Raw genomic sequence first — 17631 nt, forward strand, 5'->3', positions numbered from 1 at the left:
GATACGAAGAACCCAAGGACACTATTTGATAGAGCAAATTCTCAGCTACAAAACGTTATTTTTCAACAGTCACCACCACTAGCCATGCATTTTTGCCAGTGATGCACAAGAGCCCTCATGTCACGCTCATAAAAGATCTGCATGGTCATCCAGAACATGCTTTGTCTTTCTCCCACTGTTACAACTGCAGAAATGCACCACCTACCACCTCACTGTTCTAACATACACTGGTCTCCATAAACATTCAGCAAGCACTGATGTATGTCAATGAGTGCAATTTTTTCCACATGGAGTGTCATATGTCAACAAAATGTAACAGAATAATGGTGGGAAGGTTCAGCCTCTACTGCCATGCCACTAACATCCACCTCTGACATTGGAGGTCGAAGTAATAAAACAGGAGGTATTACTTTCAGGGCAGCTCTTGTATATATGTTGATACATTTTACCCAGGAACTGAAAACTTCAGGAAAGACCATCATGGAAAAGACATGGTTGTCTTTCAACCTTGGTTGCTGCCAAGGTTGAGGAATGCATACACACAGAGAAAACCCCCACACTGCAAATTGGTCAACATTAAGTAGTGGCATTGTTTCACTTTTCCTTCCCAATCAAGTTCCATCAAGCCTGTGATGACTTACAGAGGCATATCCCAAGACCATAATGCACAGAGACTGTTTTTGGATCTTTCTCACACTTCTCAAAGACTTGCAAGCAACCAATAAATCAAGAGTTTTCACAATTTTCAGCTTAAATACTTTTCACGATGATACTTTCGGTTGAATGAAAATTTCAACGGAAAATGCCTCCCTGAAAGGAAAGCTTTTGTCAGAAAAGCAGGAACTGCATCCCTGCAGGAACTGTAAAACTCAGCTGTTTTGCTATTGATTGCTTGGATTTTGTTTTGCTGTGTTTTTCAGACACAGGCCTTTGGTTCATTTTAGCCAAAATTTTAAGCTCCAGGCAGTTAAGGCATTTACAACTCTTCCTGTGTCGCACTGACTTTTCCTCACTGTCACAAGTGCTTCTGAAACCTCCTCTGAACATATGCTCTGCTTTGTGTTAGTTTTTTCTTCCACTTCTTTCCATTGTTATTTAAGACTGGGCTTCTATGGCTCAACATATTCCAAGAATCATTTAGGATAAATGCTCTGTCAAAGACACTTATGTACAGTTGAGCCATATTATATTCTATATAAATCATTGTGACTGTTTCACAAACAAGGCTGAATCAGACAGATTTTCCAAATACAAGAAACATAGCTTTTTCAGACATGATCTCCTAACCCCCCAGTTAATTCCACCATCCTGAAACTCACCTCATATTTGGACTAAGTCATGCTGGCCCCACCAGGAACAGGACCATGTTGCTAACATTTTATCCTAATGAGGATAACAATCCTACGATGGGGAAATCTCAGTCAATTTTTATCTGCAGATTGCAGGAGGAAAGGTTAACTTTGCAAACCTAACGGTATCTCACCACCTCTTCCAGTTTTATTTTCTAAGATATTCATAACCTCAAGCAAACAAAGACCTCATCTGAACGGTCAGGAAAGAGAAGTCTATGGAAAGAAGGAAATCTGTTTCACAAGTTGAGGACAATTTTGTGCTATACTTCAGCTTATACTAATGAAGATTGCCCAGAGCCTGGTAATCAGTCTTCCTTGCCTGCTTTACACTTGATCAGATGGATGGAGACACCTGGGGGATATTCAAACACTTTTTACCTGTACAGCTCACTATCTAGAATGTAAGATACATCTGCTACATTCAACATGGTCCTTCAGGCAAAACTGAAATCCCACCTGAAGAAGATAGCCTGACAGAGAAAGGAAGTTGGTGGCACTTGACTGCTCTGCAATGGAGAAGCAACCACAATCCACGGAGAAAAAAAAATTACAGGGCAAATTATCAGAACAAGACTTTTCTTGAAAACAGGAAGAAACTGCAGTGTCCTTGATCTGGTAGTACTGAGCAGCTGCGATAGGAATAATGTTCACAAGTGAAAGGAACAGCCACTGAAGCTCCCTAATTTTCCAGACTCATACTATGGATGCTAAATAGCACGCTTCTTGTCTGGAATTTGGGTGGGAATGGAAGGTGCCACATCCCCTCACCTCCTTTACTGAGGCAATAATCTCGCTTCATTAGAGAAAAAAAAGGAGAAGAAAAAAAGATAAGGAAAGAAAATGATTAATAATCTGTGGGCAGCTGCTTACTTTCCAATCGGTTGTCCAGGAGGGGTGTGCTCCACTTCAAATCCTGCTTGTCTCAGTACATCAATCACAGTGTTGTTACCCAGGAAGTGACCTAAAATACAGGTAGAAAATAGCACTGTCAATCAAACTGCTCTGCTCACTCATTTGATTTTCTCCTTTTGAACAACAGGCTTGGGACACAAGGTTACCAGTAGCTAAACTCTAGCTCTAGCAGGAAAGGCACATTATGCTATTAGTTGAGGTGACACAACTGTTAACTGCTTAGCCCACAGCCTTTGGCAAAGAGCAGGAGAACAAACAGCACACAGCCTGATATGATCTTCTTCCATCTTGTTTATCCCTCCCTCTCCTCACATGACCAAGGATGCATATAAAACAAAACCTAGGTAGATTCTTTTTTAATATTACTTTATTGTACAGGAATTTGCAAACCGCTAACTTTTATTTAAATGGCAACTTTTGTTATGTGCATTGACTAAAGGATCTTCTAATGTGGGTATCTGAATGATTCAGCAGTGGTGAAAAGAATACTGTTGGGCACTGACTCATGAATTGGAACAACTTACACTCCCAGATGTCTACCCTGCCCATCATCATTCATGGGCATCTGCTTATGAAGGAGTTCTGAAGTTGCTCAATTTATGGCTCATCGCCTAAAATGGACATGGTTCAGAAATTGTTTGATCAACCTCTCAGCTGAGTTGGGAGGGGTCAGGATGGTAACTTCATCTCTTCCCAGATGAGGAGAATTAGTTTTGTAAATCAGTGCACTTTGGTGAAAGTGTAAAGGTTGCATTCCTATTCACAGAAGTAACAAAGAGCCCAATAAGTACTGCAGCACGTATGGGCCTTGAAAGAGTTTACTTAAGGGAATTCTACACACTTGAGTCTGAACCAAATCCTACTGAAGTCAATGGGAATCCTCAAAGGACTTTGGACACAGACTCAATAAGGCGATGTAATCCCTCCAAAGCTTTCAACTTATTGTCAGAGTTTCACATTGTTTTCAGGATGGGTTTGAGATATAAAGCAAGGACACAAGAACTCCACTAACAGGTTATATTTAAGCCTATGCAGTACAGTAACCTGACTCCAGCTGTGGCTCACTGTGAATAGTAAATATGTAAAAATACATAAATGAAAAAGACTAGGAAATAACAGAACAGTCCTCACCCATTACATCCTTTAACTTCTATCTCTTCATGGCTGGGTGACTCATTTATAGCCAGGTCATCACGTCTCACTGCCAGCTCTGAATAGACCAATTTGCCATGAATGCGCTCAGACCTCTGCCTCCATCTACTTTTTGCCCCATGACATCTTGCAGCAGTGAGTTCCATATGCAGAACCTGCACTCCTTTGGTGCTTAGAGCTTGCTGCTCAGAAGGAATATGCACGTCTTAAGCACAGGGTAAATATTGAATATGTATTTAATACAGAGGTGCCCGTAACTAACTATCTGTCTCCAATTCAGAATCAAATGCTTTTCACAGAGGAAAAAACAAGGCAGGCAAGACATGCCTGAGTCTCACTGTTCATACAGTCATTGGAAAAAAACTGGAAAGAAAATAACACCAATCAATACCACTATATAATGACTTAATGTAACTGCGAGCAGAGTCAGCCCTAGGACATTTCACCCATGCTGTATAAAGTCACAACAAATGTAAGAGTAATTCGGTCTCCAGTATTCCTTAAGCTTGCTTCGCTCTGCCTACACTGCCAACAAGGGCGCTAATTCGCATCAGTTGTGAGAATGATGTAGTTGTATGGCTTTTAGTGCAACTTGCAAGGACTGGTAAGTGCTTTTAGCCAAAAGACATTTCTTTAAATGATTAAACATACATTTGCAGAGCTGTAACGTGTTCCAGAATTCCTCCGCTTCTTTTTAAGACTACTCAAAATTTGATTTTCCCCTAGCTTACTTATAATAAAAGCCAAAGGAGCAGAGAGCAGTCCCAAAAATGTTTTACACACCCTCAGGATTCGAGAAATGAGACATTTGTGAGTGATTAACTGGATTTGATCATCTCCTGTTTTTTTTTATGTAGTGGCCAAAGCAAACAATGGCCACAGTTCTGTCACTGGCAAGTGACACTGAGGAATCAAAACCAACGGCGTCAAGGTCAGGGACCTTTCTGTGTCCAAAAACCAATGCTTTACTTTCCTTTCCCTGAAGCAGTCTTAAAAGGCAAGAGATTTCTTAATAGAAATAAATTGTCCCAGATCCAGCAGATCTTTGACATAAGGACAGTACCCAGAAGAACCCAATTTTAACTGCTTTAAATCCAGGGGAAAAAAGGGAAACTATGCAATAGTTACAATTTCTCATCCACTAAATGGCAGGCCTACACCAACATCAGCTCCCCCAGCAAAACATGCAAATCCCTTTCAAGCCATGGATGAGACCGAAAGTGATACCTCCTGGCCTCCTGCTCCTGCCCACTCTGTTGAGACCATGATGACACTGGGATCTGCAGCGCATGACAGCAGAGGAAAACGTGGACTCTCCAGCACCTTTCCCACTCTAGCTCTGGATGCAGAAGTTTCCAGAGTACAAAGGACCAGGAATATGTGGAAGACTAAGGTAAGGTCTGTGGACAAAGGCGGCACCTGGGAGATCCCATGCAGCTTCGTCAAAAGAAATATAAAAAGTCTCTTGCCATTGCTGTAGTTCCAAGGCTAAAAGAATTCTTGGAAGAAATTCTTTTGGCTTGCTTCTTACTGATAAGCCTATCTTGTTTTAAAATCTAGGATGACTTTCAATATGAGAAATGCCTTACATAAAGCAGCTCCCTATGGTCACATACAAGTTGAGGTAAGCACTGATGTTGAATATTGACAACAATATAGTACTTTTATTGGCATGTAATAAAAAGCACATTAACCTATGGATGTGAAGCACTTCTGTTCAGCATGGATTTGGTCAGTAAGAATTCCCTGCCTCTGGCTGCCCATACGTACAAACACAATATGTAATAATTGCCAGATTAGTTACAACATCAATGGGTTTCATTTATATATACTCAAATTTTATGTGTACTTCATATGTGTGTATGTATGCATATATGTGTGCGCTACTACTAAAAACTTCAAAAAAATTTCTCTCCCTGGACAGAAAACTTCATTCCAAAAGGTATTAAGAAGTTTTTGCAACCAGAGGCAGACCAGATAACTTAGAGGCACAGAGTAATGCTCTTGCTTCTGTGTCACTATTCCCCTCTTCACTGTAAACCTGCTGGATAAACTATTCTTGCAGTGGTAACCAAATTTACCTTGACAGCTGATGAAAGCTGGATCCAAGAGGTCAGAATGCTGCCTGCCTTGGGAATTTCATGCGAGTATGGAAATAGGAGAGAAAGCAGACAGAAAAGATTTCTCTAGATAAGAATTTGAAAGTACCTGGGTATGAAGATATGCAAGAAAGGCTCTCCTAATTGTTTAAGACAATATAAACATAAGAAAATAAAAAAATAATTTCTTCAAATAAAATACAATATTGACGCAACAGTCCATTACACATTTGTACTCAAGATATTTGTGATGATACAAGGCAAATACTCTGAAGTATTGGAACAAAATATCCAGTTAACTATTTGCGGATTTTCATGCATTTACATTTAAATCCATTTTCCTTCTCTTTGAGCAGAAAGTGCTGGGGTCAGGAGAAAAGTATACTTCTCAGCCAGATCTAACAGTTGCAATTGAGCATTTTCTAATTGACCTTTGAAACTAAAGCTCCCCTTTACCATTTGGGACATCTTAGTGACCCCATTTATAGCATAACCAAGCATAAGGTTGCATCCTTCAAAAGTTAAATGAACTTGGGTGTTCCTACGCACAAAAATACAATCTCTTTTTGATGGAAAAAGCAGGAAAAATGTTTCTAAGCAAATACTATTTGCTAGTATATTATATACTAGTGCTTTATCTAGATCTCAAGATCTCCTACAAATTACTTTGTCTCTTCATTTCACAATTCTTTGTTCCATGGCTTAGTGGGATAAAGGGGTACAAAGGAGCAGGAGATAATTCCCTCACAAAGGACCTCCATTGCTAGAGCCTTTGAAGTTGTGCTAAAAAAGCCTTGCTAGCCCATTAGCTGACACACAGCAGAAACCTGAACTGTTTCCATGCACACTACAAGCAGAGCTATTTTCTGCACAATTAGTCATAAAAAGGTCCAATGTAAACTGTGTCGGGAGGTCTCAATTCTTTACATTCTCCACACAGTGAATCAGATGTTATGTATAACGTTTTGTTGCCATTTAGACCTCGGGCTGCCTTGCAATCAGAAGACGGCCGTCTCTATTCCCATTCCTCTCTAAATGCTGATTTTCAAGGCCCTTGGCACCACCAGAATGTTTATGGTACCTCGACTTCGCAATAATTAGTGAAGGCAGGAATGCAAATGTCAGAAGCTGCATGTTCACAACTGGAACAAATATTTATCCGTTACTCTGCTTGCTGCCTCAAAAAGGATGCTATTTCTCTTATTCTGCAATGGTTTAACTGAATATTTTGGAGGTTGAGTGATGAAGGTGTCAAGAAGAGGCTGTGGCAAGGAGCTGCAGCAAACAGCTCAGGGAATCAGTTTTATCTGGATTTATCCTACAGTAGTTGACTCTAAACCAATGGGCTCTGGACAATGATGTGAATTTACCAGGGGAACCACATGACATCCTACATCATCATTTCCTCCCATTGCAGATGTCCCATATGCATGACAGGAAACCAGTTCTGAAGATAAACTCTCCAAATCTTTCTTTTCCTTCCACCTTACCTCCAGAATGACAGCTGTTTCTATCCATTAAGCTTAAGATTTCTTATGAATATCATTCTTTCAGAACTAGAGGCTCTTCTACTTTTTCTCATGATGACTCAAGGCTTAGACTACTATTGCTGTCAGAGGCTTCTCTCTATTCCTAAACCACTTAGTTGAAATCTCAACCTAAAGGCAAGGACTGCCTTGAATCACTATCTCCAGCACACCTTGACATACAGCACAGAACAGAGGGCTCTGAAGCAGCTCCTGGGCCATGAGAGCACCCAAACACAACAGACAGCAGATGCTGAGATAGACAACTCACGGGTGAGTGAAACAGCATCCCACAGAAACTCAGCAGCCTCAGCAACCACCCCAGTATGTCTGCTGATGTTCTCCATAGAGGCCCTTCCCACAGAAAAGAATGCCCAGCACTCAGAAAAAGCTGGGAACTGTACTCTACCTTTCACACAAGCCTGTCGCCCCAGACTGTTGGCTGCTCCTTTGCTGCAGGACATGTTTTTTCACTTTGAAATTTCAGTATTATGCAAGAAACTGGGAAGGAAAGCTGGGGATGCAGGGAATGAGCCTTTCTCCTCCTGTGTTTTGGCAAGAGTACCCAAGCCCAGAGCATGCCTTAAAAATACTTCTGCACAAAACCTGTTCAAAGGTCTTGTAAAGCAGGCTTTCATCATAGCCTCCTTACATCATGCCATGGCTTCTCCAAGGCAGATGGAGAAATCATTTCCCTCGTTTGATGTTGTTATTCTCCACAGTTGCGAGGAACTGACTCACAGCCACTTTCAGACAGTCACGGGAAGCAAAGCAATAAAACATGAAAGGCCATAATGTGCAGAGCTTTGAAAGTCCAGCATTACCCCCATGGCTCTCCATTCCTTCCTTGCATGTAATCACCTCTCACCCCTGAGCACTTGCAGAACTTGCTCTGGAGAAGGGCCACACCATAGATGGATGCAGACTGGAGTGACACGGGGCCAAAAGTTGAGGGGGTCATTCTAGACTAGTCAGGTTGTGGAGCACAGATTTATGTTGCCCTGGGGTGTCTTTGAGAACTGCAGTGCAAGACTGCACTCGAAGCATCTCTGTCCAAAAGAGGGACAGATTCACAGTCTTATTCTACTTTCTCACCATTCCTCCATGTAATCAAAACCTCTACATCTCTTCTGGTCTACTCTTTTTACCCTCGAGGTTGAGGGCACGAAGCTACGCTGGAGGCACATAAATGTGATGCACTAGAAGCCCTCCTTTACAACTAGCCTAGAGCATTATGCAGAGACCCCAGCGGGCTCAGTGGAAGACTGCACTCAGTCCTCTCCCCAGACCTTACCAGTTTGGAACCAGTGCTGTGCTGGCACAACTCTTTGCTTTCAGACTCAAGCTGGTGGCCCTATGCAGTGCATTCCCACGGGCTTAGCCACTCAGTTCTGTATCATCTTTGTACATCTCTTCCTTGCTGAGTTGCCCTATGTATGGGACAAGGAAACCAATAAAATACTTATTTACTTCATCTTTTCCTTCAACAGAAAGCTCAATTGCTTTCAAGCCTAAACCAGCTGTTACATTTTGGTTAAGAGAAACAATACAAGCAAAAACTGAAGTGAGGTCACCTCCCAAGCACATCCTCTGGTCTCTCTGCCACACCACAGCAACAGCTGAGAACTCACGCCAGGGTTCATTGCTGATTCAGACATCTCAAATGATGTGACTAGTGTAAGTCGGTCAGCCTCACTGGAGAGTCAAGCCCCTCTACTGAGCAATTCATTTCACCATCTCAAATACAGATGGAAATGTGTGTGCTATCAACCACATCAGTTTAAACAGCTCCAAGCACCTACCAGATCTGGTGCGACTGCCCACCAAGCTTTCCTATCATCCTGCAGAAGCTAATGAACACTGCATGCAGCCCTTCCATCCTCTCATCCCACCCTTCCCTCTTCTGCCCTGTCCCTCTTCCTTACTGTGCAAAGCTTTGCAAGGGACAGGGTTTTATGATCACTCTTTGATGATGTGCTCTGGCTGACCGTGGTCCTCTTTGGTTTGCTTCATATACTAGCCTAAAAAAATAAAAGTTTCCCCACAGTAAGAAGGCCCAACAGAGGATGACCCGTTCAGTACATATTCCTAAGGAAATAACTCACAGATAGAGTTCTAAAGGGCAAAGGGAGGTGGTTGAGTAGCTCACAAAATCTTACTATATCGGTGTTTGAGATAGGATAATTCCTGACTGTGCCAAGCATGTACAAATTGAAGGGAAATGGTTCAATGGTTCAGTGGTTCAAAGACTACAGATTTGAGATGTTTACTTTTGAAAAAGTAGTTATAGCATTTGCTATCATGAGCTGGAACAACCTACCAAGACAAGAAAGTTGTAGGAGAAAAATTACACAAACAGGACTGAAACAAAGGCTTTGCCTGTTATTTTGTCCCCACATTTTACTGCGAGTGAAGACAGGCTTGTGTACTCTGAGATATTGTGTAGATGATGGTTATTGACATTTTTCCTTATATAAAATGCTACCTATTACATATTATTTTTCAATTTTTAAGGTGCGTGCTCCTCACTGAATCATGTTGTTGGGAACATCCCACTCCACACAAAAGTATGATGTATGGTGTGACTAGAGATGTTTGACCTTCTGGAGTCGTGCAACAGAATACATCCCTGGGTATCTCATGTGACCCTCTGCTACAAGTGGGGCCAGTACACAAAATCTTGCAAACTTAACCCATCTCTCATCACTGCAGCATGAGATGAGTGTGTGGAAAACCAGTATTTCTAAAAATCTTCTCAAGGTACTGAAACATTCTGTATGCCAACAATCCAGGACCATCTAATCACCTCTGTAAGGATGGTGTGATATGAAATGCACTGTGTTGTAAAGTGTACAATATTGTTCGCTGAATGTTATCAATGCTTGAAGCAATAAGGAAATCCATAAGGAAGTGCAGTATCTCTTTTGCCAAAGTGTCTCATTAGGGTGCGCACTGCCTAGCTAAGGTAGACAGTATGCTTCCATCTGAATCAAAGTTATCAGCTCTTTTCATGTTAGCCACTGACTGGCTCCAGGACAGCTGCCACGCTGCAGTCCCAACAGCTGGCATCAGGCAGATAGCCTCCAAGCAAAGTGTTTCATATCCCATTGCAAATCCCCCAAGCCATCCGGAACTAGTTTGAAAGGCATAAGGACCTTCTTGCCAAAGCCAGGCAATGGTTGGGGTAGAGGGGAAAATGCTGGCTTCCACGCCTCTCTGCTCTGTGCTTGTACTCTTACCAAGACACCTCCAATAACTTGCAGTCTGAGCAGCTTGAGCCTTAGAAAACTCCTCCATCAGCAAAACACATTTTTTGCATGCTGAGTGCTTCACTGAATGTCTGGAAACGTTTCTGAGGCACAGCCCAGCAAGGACCCAGTCTTATGGGACTTCAGCCTTTCTTAGGACATGGCCAGCATTATGAAATGCTGCATCTTCACCTTCCTCAGGCATCTGGCAGGTAATAAGGATGTACTTAGTAGCTTTTTGTAGGAAATTCTGGTGAGGACACTGGGAAATTACTGCAGGCTCCAGGACTTCCAGAGCTGGACTACTGAAACTGTTCTAATCCCTCTTTGGACTCATATATGCATTTGACTTTCAGAACATCCTGTGGTGACAGGTCTGCAACATAACTATGCACTAAATGGAACAGTACTTGTGTTTGCCTTGAATCTGCCATCTGAGCATTTCATGAGGTTCCTCCAGTGCTTACATTTTGCACAGGTAACCAAATAAATAAAATAAGTCCATAATGTCACTCTATTGTGAGATTAAGCCACACATGAAAGTTCATTGGCAATGGCTACAGCTCAGCCCAGTAAGTGAAACAGCTTCGAAAGGCTACAAGATAAATTGTCATTTTCCCTTTAAAAATGGGCTTGAAAACTACAAACCAAAGCTCTCAGCTGATAGAATATGAAATCTAGATTGTTCTTTTCTGGTTTTGACCTCATAGTCTATTATTTTACAGACTGCACTGTTTTCTTCATCTTTTCCAGGAGCCCTTTTCTAGTGGCTTGTTTCTGTTGTGGCAGGAACATCAAACCATGATGTCTCACCAGTTAAAAACATGGCAATACCATAGCACAAAACCACTGTGATTCCTCAGAGAAATGCTGGCCTTCTGATGTTAATGGATGTAGGTTAAACCCTGTGCTGGAGCAGAAAGTACCAGCTTCTTCCAGCTCATTTCTTGAGAAGCCCCACATTGGTAAAGGGAAATAGAAACCATTGCATCACCCTTTAGAGGAGAAGAAAAAGAAAGGGAATTTTCAATCATGTCAAACCCCAGCCTCATTAGTCAGTATTTTTTCAAATATAAAAGCCTTGTGTGAACATGATGGTTCATGTTTTTCAAAGAAAATTCCAGCTGACCACTGGATGTCACTGTTGTTGCAGAAAAACACACCAGAAAGTTCACAAATCAGGCTGTGAATAAGGCAAGGTGAGATCACTTCCACCCTTTACTTGTAGTTAACCAGTTTCAATGGCACTGGGAGGCTAACCTGCCAGTGCAAACAATGAGAGGCAACATGCTTCAATAGCTGAGGTCTCCACCACAGATCTCACAGGCTCTCAATTTATGGGTGACTAGATAGGTGTCCCTGCTTTGCTGTGGGTGCTCCATTGGCATGGTGTGCTGAGATCTACACAAAATATCCACAAATATACACAAAAGAGCCTTTTCCCTCTGCTATTTGGTGGAGAACACTGGTGCAAACATTTGCAAGTTTGTCCTTGATCCTGAATTAGAAGCAATTACATATAGTCTTGCTCTGTGCTTTTTGCTAGTTCCACTGAAAAGGCAGTTTAGCACAGTGCAATGCTTTCAAGGTTCAAGCTAATATCTCAGTTGAAAACAGCTTTTTATTACATACATCATTTGCTTGCTTCAGCCTGAGAATCTCCAAATTGCACTCAGATACACAGAAGAAACTTTCTCTAGAAATCTTCCTAAGCCTTTTAATTCAGTTAACAATGTCTTTTCACCACCATGAGTCTCAGCAGCGTAGCAAGTGGGCATTCTAGTGGGGTGTTTTGAAATTGTAGACTGAGGTCCTTCTATCTGTGAAAACGGGAGAAACAAGCCTAAGAAAGTCACAAAACCCTTTCAAACCAGGTCCCTAGGGTGAAAGCCACCAGGAGCAGGTGTTGCTGTTGTGGCATTTCAGGAGCTAAGAACTACGTCTTGCTTCCTATCCAAACTCAAGGCTTGCTGCTTAACAGTGCCTGATCTAACGCATGTCAGCAAACCCACAGAACAAAGTAGATCAAAACAACAGCATTGCACCTAAGGAGAGAAGAACGAAGGCAGGAACACACATTAATTAATACTTATTTAGTTAATGCTTAGTACAATGTTTGAAGGCCTTGAAATACAAGTATTGTGGGAAGAGATCTACAATATCTCCATCTGGAAATACATCTCTTTTAAAGTGCAAAGCATGCCTAAGGAATAAGGGAAAATTGGGCTTAAAAGTACCTATTTTCATCCATCTAAATGTCATAAATCAGTATTACCTCTGCCTAGAGAATGATGGATCAGATCAACTTTGACTCTGAGGAATGTTGGTATACATAGAAAAATGCACCATCTCTATAGTGCATATAGTGCATTTCCACAACAATATTTTTAAAGCATTAGAGAATTCTTTTTTCTTCTTCTTCTTTCTTTAAAAAAAGAAAATAGAAGAAAGAAATGAAATGAAATGTAATGGAAAGGAAGGACAGTCCTTTGACTAAAGTTCCTGTGGCAGAAGGACTGGAGGTTCCTAGACAGCCATGACAAAGACTCAACTAGTAGAGTTGAGACCATCTCTATAGTGGGAAAAGAGCATAAACAGTGCTACAGTACTCAGAGGTTCTCTCTCAGCTGTCAACATGCTGTATGAATGCAAACCACGTCACTCACAAGCTCATATGACACCTGTCTTGGATACTGCCTATTGCAACTTGGCAGTGATGAGCCTCCTGTTGTAAGCTGTGCTGCTCATGCAAAGTCATATCAACCCTCCACATCCTCATGCACAAAGGATACCTTGCTTACAGATGTTAAATTTAATTGATCAAAAATCATGGGAAGTTGTACCCCTAGAGCATTAATTTGTACATGCTGTGCCTGTGAAGTATTTCTTTATATCACAAATGTATTCCTAATTAGACCATCAAATGCGTATCTACATTCTATGCATAACTATCTGTCTCAGTGAATTCCACCCACACTGATCTATTTTCAGCCACATGGTCAAACATCCTGACTAATTTCAGTGCAGGTTTTTTTTTTCCCCTATATAAATATATAAACACACAGATGTTCTATACACAATTCGAGCAACCAGAGATTTCAATCACCACTCCATTGCTCTGGCTTTACTGGTATAAACACACAGCAGTGGTTTTCACTGCTATCTCCCGCTGGCAGGCTGTGCACATGGAGGAAGAGGACCAACAATGAAAATAAACACATTTTATCTGAATATCTCTTAAATTTTTGTCCAGTGGGTAGATGTCTGGTGATACCAAAAAGAGGGAGATTCAGTGGTCCTGTAATTTTTCCAGGACGCACAGACATGTTTAGAAGTTGAGTTATTATGGAAGTTTAGAAACCTCTAAATACACACGACAGATTTTGAAAAACACTGTGGTTACATGGGCTCAAGCATGCTTGAGAAGTATGTTAAAATCCAAGCACACAACCTATTCCTTTGCCTCTGTTCCATTAATACAAAAAGTGCATGTGCACACACATCACCAAGCTCGCATTCCAATTTATAGCCCTGTTATTCATAGCATTCATTAAAGAATAACAGCCCCGTTTGAATATCACAAGGCAAAATTGCTCACACATGTGGACCAAACAGACACACTAAGGCTGTACCCTTATGTTTTCTGAGTGACAAGCTTAATAAGATTACGTTTGATCTTTCTCTTAATAAAGCTGGATGACATTCAAGCAAGGCCTGGATTTTGTTTTAATGGTACGTTAAGGGAACTCAGAGTTTGGCAAAGCTGGAGGCCCGAACCGTGGAACAGACCTTGGCACTGCCAACATTCCTTTACGATCCCAACCTCCCAGACTTCGCATAATGAATATTTACATCTATATGGACACACATGCTCATATATTAAATACCCATCATTAGCCGGTCAAGGTCAGTGCTCTGGATAATAGGGCTGGATGTAATACCAAGAATGATGGATTTTTTTCTTTTATTATGCATCTCGCAAATTAAACTACCCTCAGTTTAAAGAGTTTGCAATATGATGGAATGCTCTTAAACCACGCATTCCAAAAAGGAGGAGAACAACTCCAAGAAGTAACAGAAGTAAAAGAGAAGTGTCATCACCTTACTGTTTAAAACTGAACACAGAAGAGTACGGAGAATCCTGCTTAGTTTTAATAACACCAGCAGCCTGATCTGACTTCAGGGGAAGCAGTCATTTGCTTGAGATAAGTCAGGGCTGGAGTGTTTTGTAACACGATGGGTTAAAAGCTAAATAGTGTTAGCTGAGTCACACTGATTTAAACCATTGTTAGAACTGGCACAAAGATTACAAGAGGCAGAACATAAAAATCACTTAGAAAAAGAACAGGGAAGATAACACTCAGTTTTTCTTTTGGAAAAAAATTAACGATCCCCTCCTCAATTAAAGTGTCACTGCTGGAAAAGTTCTCTAAAGGATAAACCCATCTTTCTTTTGACTCTTCAGTGGTGAATGTTACACAAGGGCAGCTCCAAAAGTAATGCCTGCCATTTTACTACATTGGTCCTTGCCATCAGAGGAGGATGTTGGTGGTATGACAGTTTTATCTGTTGTACTTGCATGGAACTAAGTAGGAGGAATTACTTTCAGAGCATCTTGCCCAGAGAGGGTACAGCTCTGCCCCTGCATGTGCCTGCGTAAATGTGCCAATCCTACATTAAGTGAATGTGACTCAGACATCCACAGAGAGTTCGTGATGGAGCTGAGAACTGTATGAACATGGGGAAGGGATTGTTTAGACTGTGTAATTTATCCACCAAAAAATTCATTTTGAGGTTTAACAAAACTGTTCACGAATTATATTTGATGAAGAATTTAATAGTACTGAAATAGTGTCTTTTGCTGTTTCCAAAACAAATAAAAAACATGGTCTTGTTTCAAAGCATTCAGAAATAATTTAATGAAATGTAATATATGTAGATTTCTTTACACAAAGAACATAAGCATGGATGTTAAATTAAACAAATAAACACTTTGCACAACCTGAATTCTCTTCCAAGCTTTTGTTTTGGTGAGAAAAATACATTGTTGTTCAGTACTGACTTCATGTAACTTTTCCTTCAATTATCTGGTTTGGCCAACAAACAACAAGTTATTTCCACTGCTCTAGATTAAGCCCAGATCTTTTAAGGCAAATGAATTTCCAACTCTTAGCTTCTCTCTTCCTCAATAACCACGTGGGCATTACTCAAATCCCATGTATGGCAATGGGATCTACCGTGGTTATTAAGACCATAGCCATGGACAAGTGGTTCACATTAAGGCCAACTCAGTGTCTGACCAAAGAAAAGTGCACCAGGATGGGTGCTCAGTAGAGACAAAAGTTTCCATCCCATCCTCTTCTTTCAGTAAGAAGACTCCCACTGTATTCAACTCAAGCCATTCAAATTAACTTCTGAAGCTGCACACCTGCCCAAACCAGCTCTTTATTCTTGGTTATGACACCTGAAGTTACATCATCTAATCTAATCAGAAGTCCTCTGAAATCAATAGAAAAACCCAGTGCCTAGAAGGTACCTCCTTTAATCTCCAGACTTCCAGCTCATTTAAAGATGACAGAACTCCAGAGCACTGAGCACATGCATTTAGAGGTGAGCAGAATATGCACAGGAGACTCTTGCTTAAACAAGGATCTGTGTTATTTAGTATTAAGAGAATGCCCATTCTTGCAGGAATTCAGCTGAACACGTAGTCTCTCTCTTCTGCAATTATCTGTTCCCTTCACTGGATGAAATTCAGATCATCCTTGACTGAAGTAAGAAATTTGCTGCTTGCCCTAGTGGCATTTTTGCATCCAAATCCTGCGATATTTTTCATCCCACTGAACTCCACCTATAAAGCTCTCACACTATATCTTGGCTGACTATTCTGGGCTATTATACAAGCCCTTTGGCACTGGTCTGCCCCAGATTTCTCCTAACCTCCACACTTTTTCTCACAGCCAAGTTTCTGCAGGAAACAAAACACTTTTCATTGAGGCCAATTAGCTCAAGAACGTCAAAAGAAAAAAAATAAAATCAAAAGGCTTTGGGTCAGTGACAAGAGCAATAGAGAGGCCAAGAAAATGAAAGAGGCTTGTTCTGAAAATGTTTTTTACTATGTCAGAGCCAATTCCCAATGGAGTGAAACAAGAAAAACATTCCTAGAGAGATTCAAGATCTGTCACGAATTCCCAAGGCGCATTAAGAAGTCTCACTTTCCCTTCCGTCTCTCATTCCTTTCTGAGGTACATCATGGGGCTCCAGAAAGAGGATGATAAGTCAACAAATCTTTACAGCTGTCCCAGACATTCAAAGTAGCAATGAACCAACAGTTGGGAAACCTACGCTTACTGAAATGCTCTGAAGTTTCTCTCACGTTTGAAAAAACTGGAATCAAAACTTTATCTGAAAATATTTTTGTTGTGGTTGAGATGGTAGGACCGCTTCCATCAAGAACCAGTCACTTGGTTTCCTCAACAACAGAAAGGAAAGAAACCGGTCTGTGCCCCTACAACTCCATCTTTAAAAAGAAATGCAATCTACTTTCCTCCCAGAAGGACATAATTATCCCGTTACATGTCTGAATAATGATAAAATTACTGACGACTAAACTTTGGAATGAACTTCAAGATACTGCAACCACTGCCTTTCCCACCACTGCCACAATGCTCATAATCAACTCTACCTCCAAGATGAGAAACCCCATCAGAGCAGCAGACGCTTCTTTTCCATGCTTACAGATGTCAAACCTGCAGACTCGTCTGCATTAGAACCAAAGCTCACTTTACAAATTGTTTGAAGCATTAATTCAATGGATTACTAAGTATCAGCCTTAGAGGGCCCACAGCTGCATCACAGTATTGCAGCCAAGCTGTATTTAATGACAGACTTTACACTTCCTGATCTCTTCAGAAAGTAAATGTCACATGGCATCATAACATACCAAGCAAGGAATAGTCAGGCTCCTAGCAAGTAATTCAAAATGACATTTTTTAGGTTGGTTTTTATGATGCTCTTTGTAGGACAATGCCGCAAGTCGATCTTGAGTATTTCACCCTGAGAACAAAATATTCCTCCTGACATCTAGCTCTGCATTCACGGGTTCATTTTTTCTAATGATTAATTTTGAGTTCATGCAGAGTGTGTTCAAGATTACATGGATTCATATTCAGTTGACCATATCTGAGAGGATTATTTTAGTGTGCCCCAGTTTATGGTCCTTGCAACATGATCCCTCTCGTCTCTCTCTCTCTCATTCTCTCTCTCGACACTATTATTCTAACAACCAGTACTAGGAACTCATAGCAACAGCATAACAGCAGAAAACAGCTATTTCTCTCTA

At 41.0% G+C, this 17631-nt stretch overlaps 1 protein-coding gene across 3 annotated transcripts in view; it reads right to left on the reverse strand.

Moving 5' to 3' along the window:
* Window positions 1-17631, reverse strand: part of TRABD2B (TraB domain containing 2B) — a 258160-nt gene that overhangs the window by 44406 nt on the left and 196123 nt on the right. For all 3 annotated transcript variants that reach the window (XM_031602107.2, XM_090146636.1, XM_090146637.1), the window contains exon 5: window positions 2223-2313. In XM_031602107.2, coding sequence (XP_031457967.1) covers window positions 2223-2313 — 91 coding nt within the window. The remainder of the gene's footprint in view (window positions 1-2222; window positions 2314-17631) is intronic.

The sequence above is a fragment of the Phasianus colchicus genome, chromosome 9 (assembly GCF_987193195.1).
Source record: "Phasianus colchicus chromosome 9, bPhaCol1.hap1.1, whole genome shotgun sequence".
Taxonomy (NCBI): domain Eukaryota; kingdom Metazoa; phylum Chordata; class Aves; order Galliformes; family Phasianidae; genus Phasianus; species Phasianus colchicus.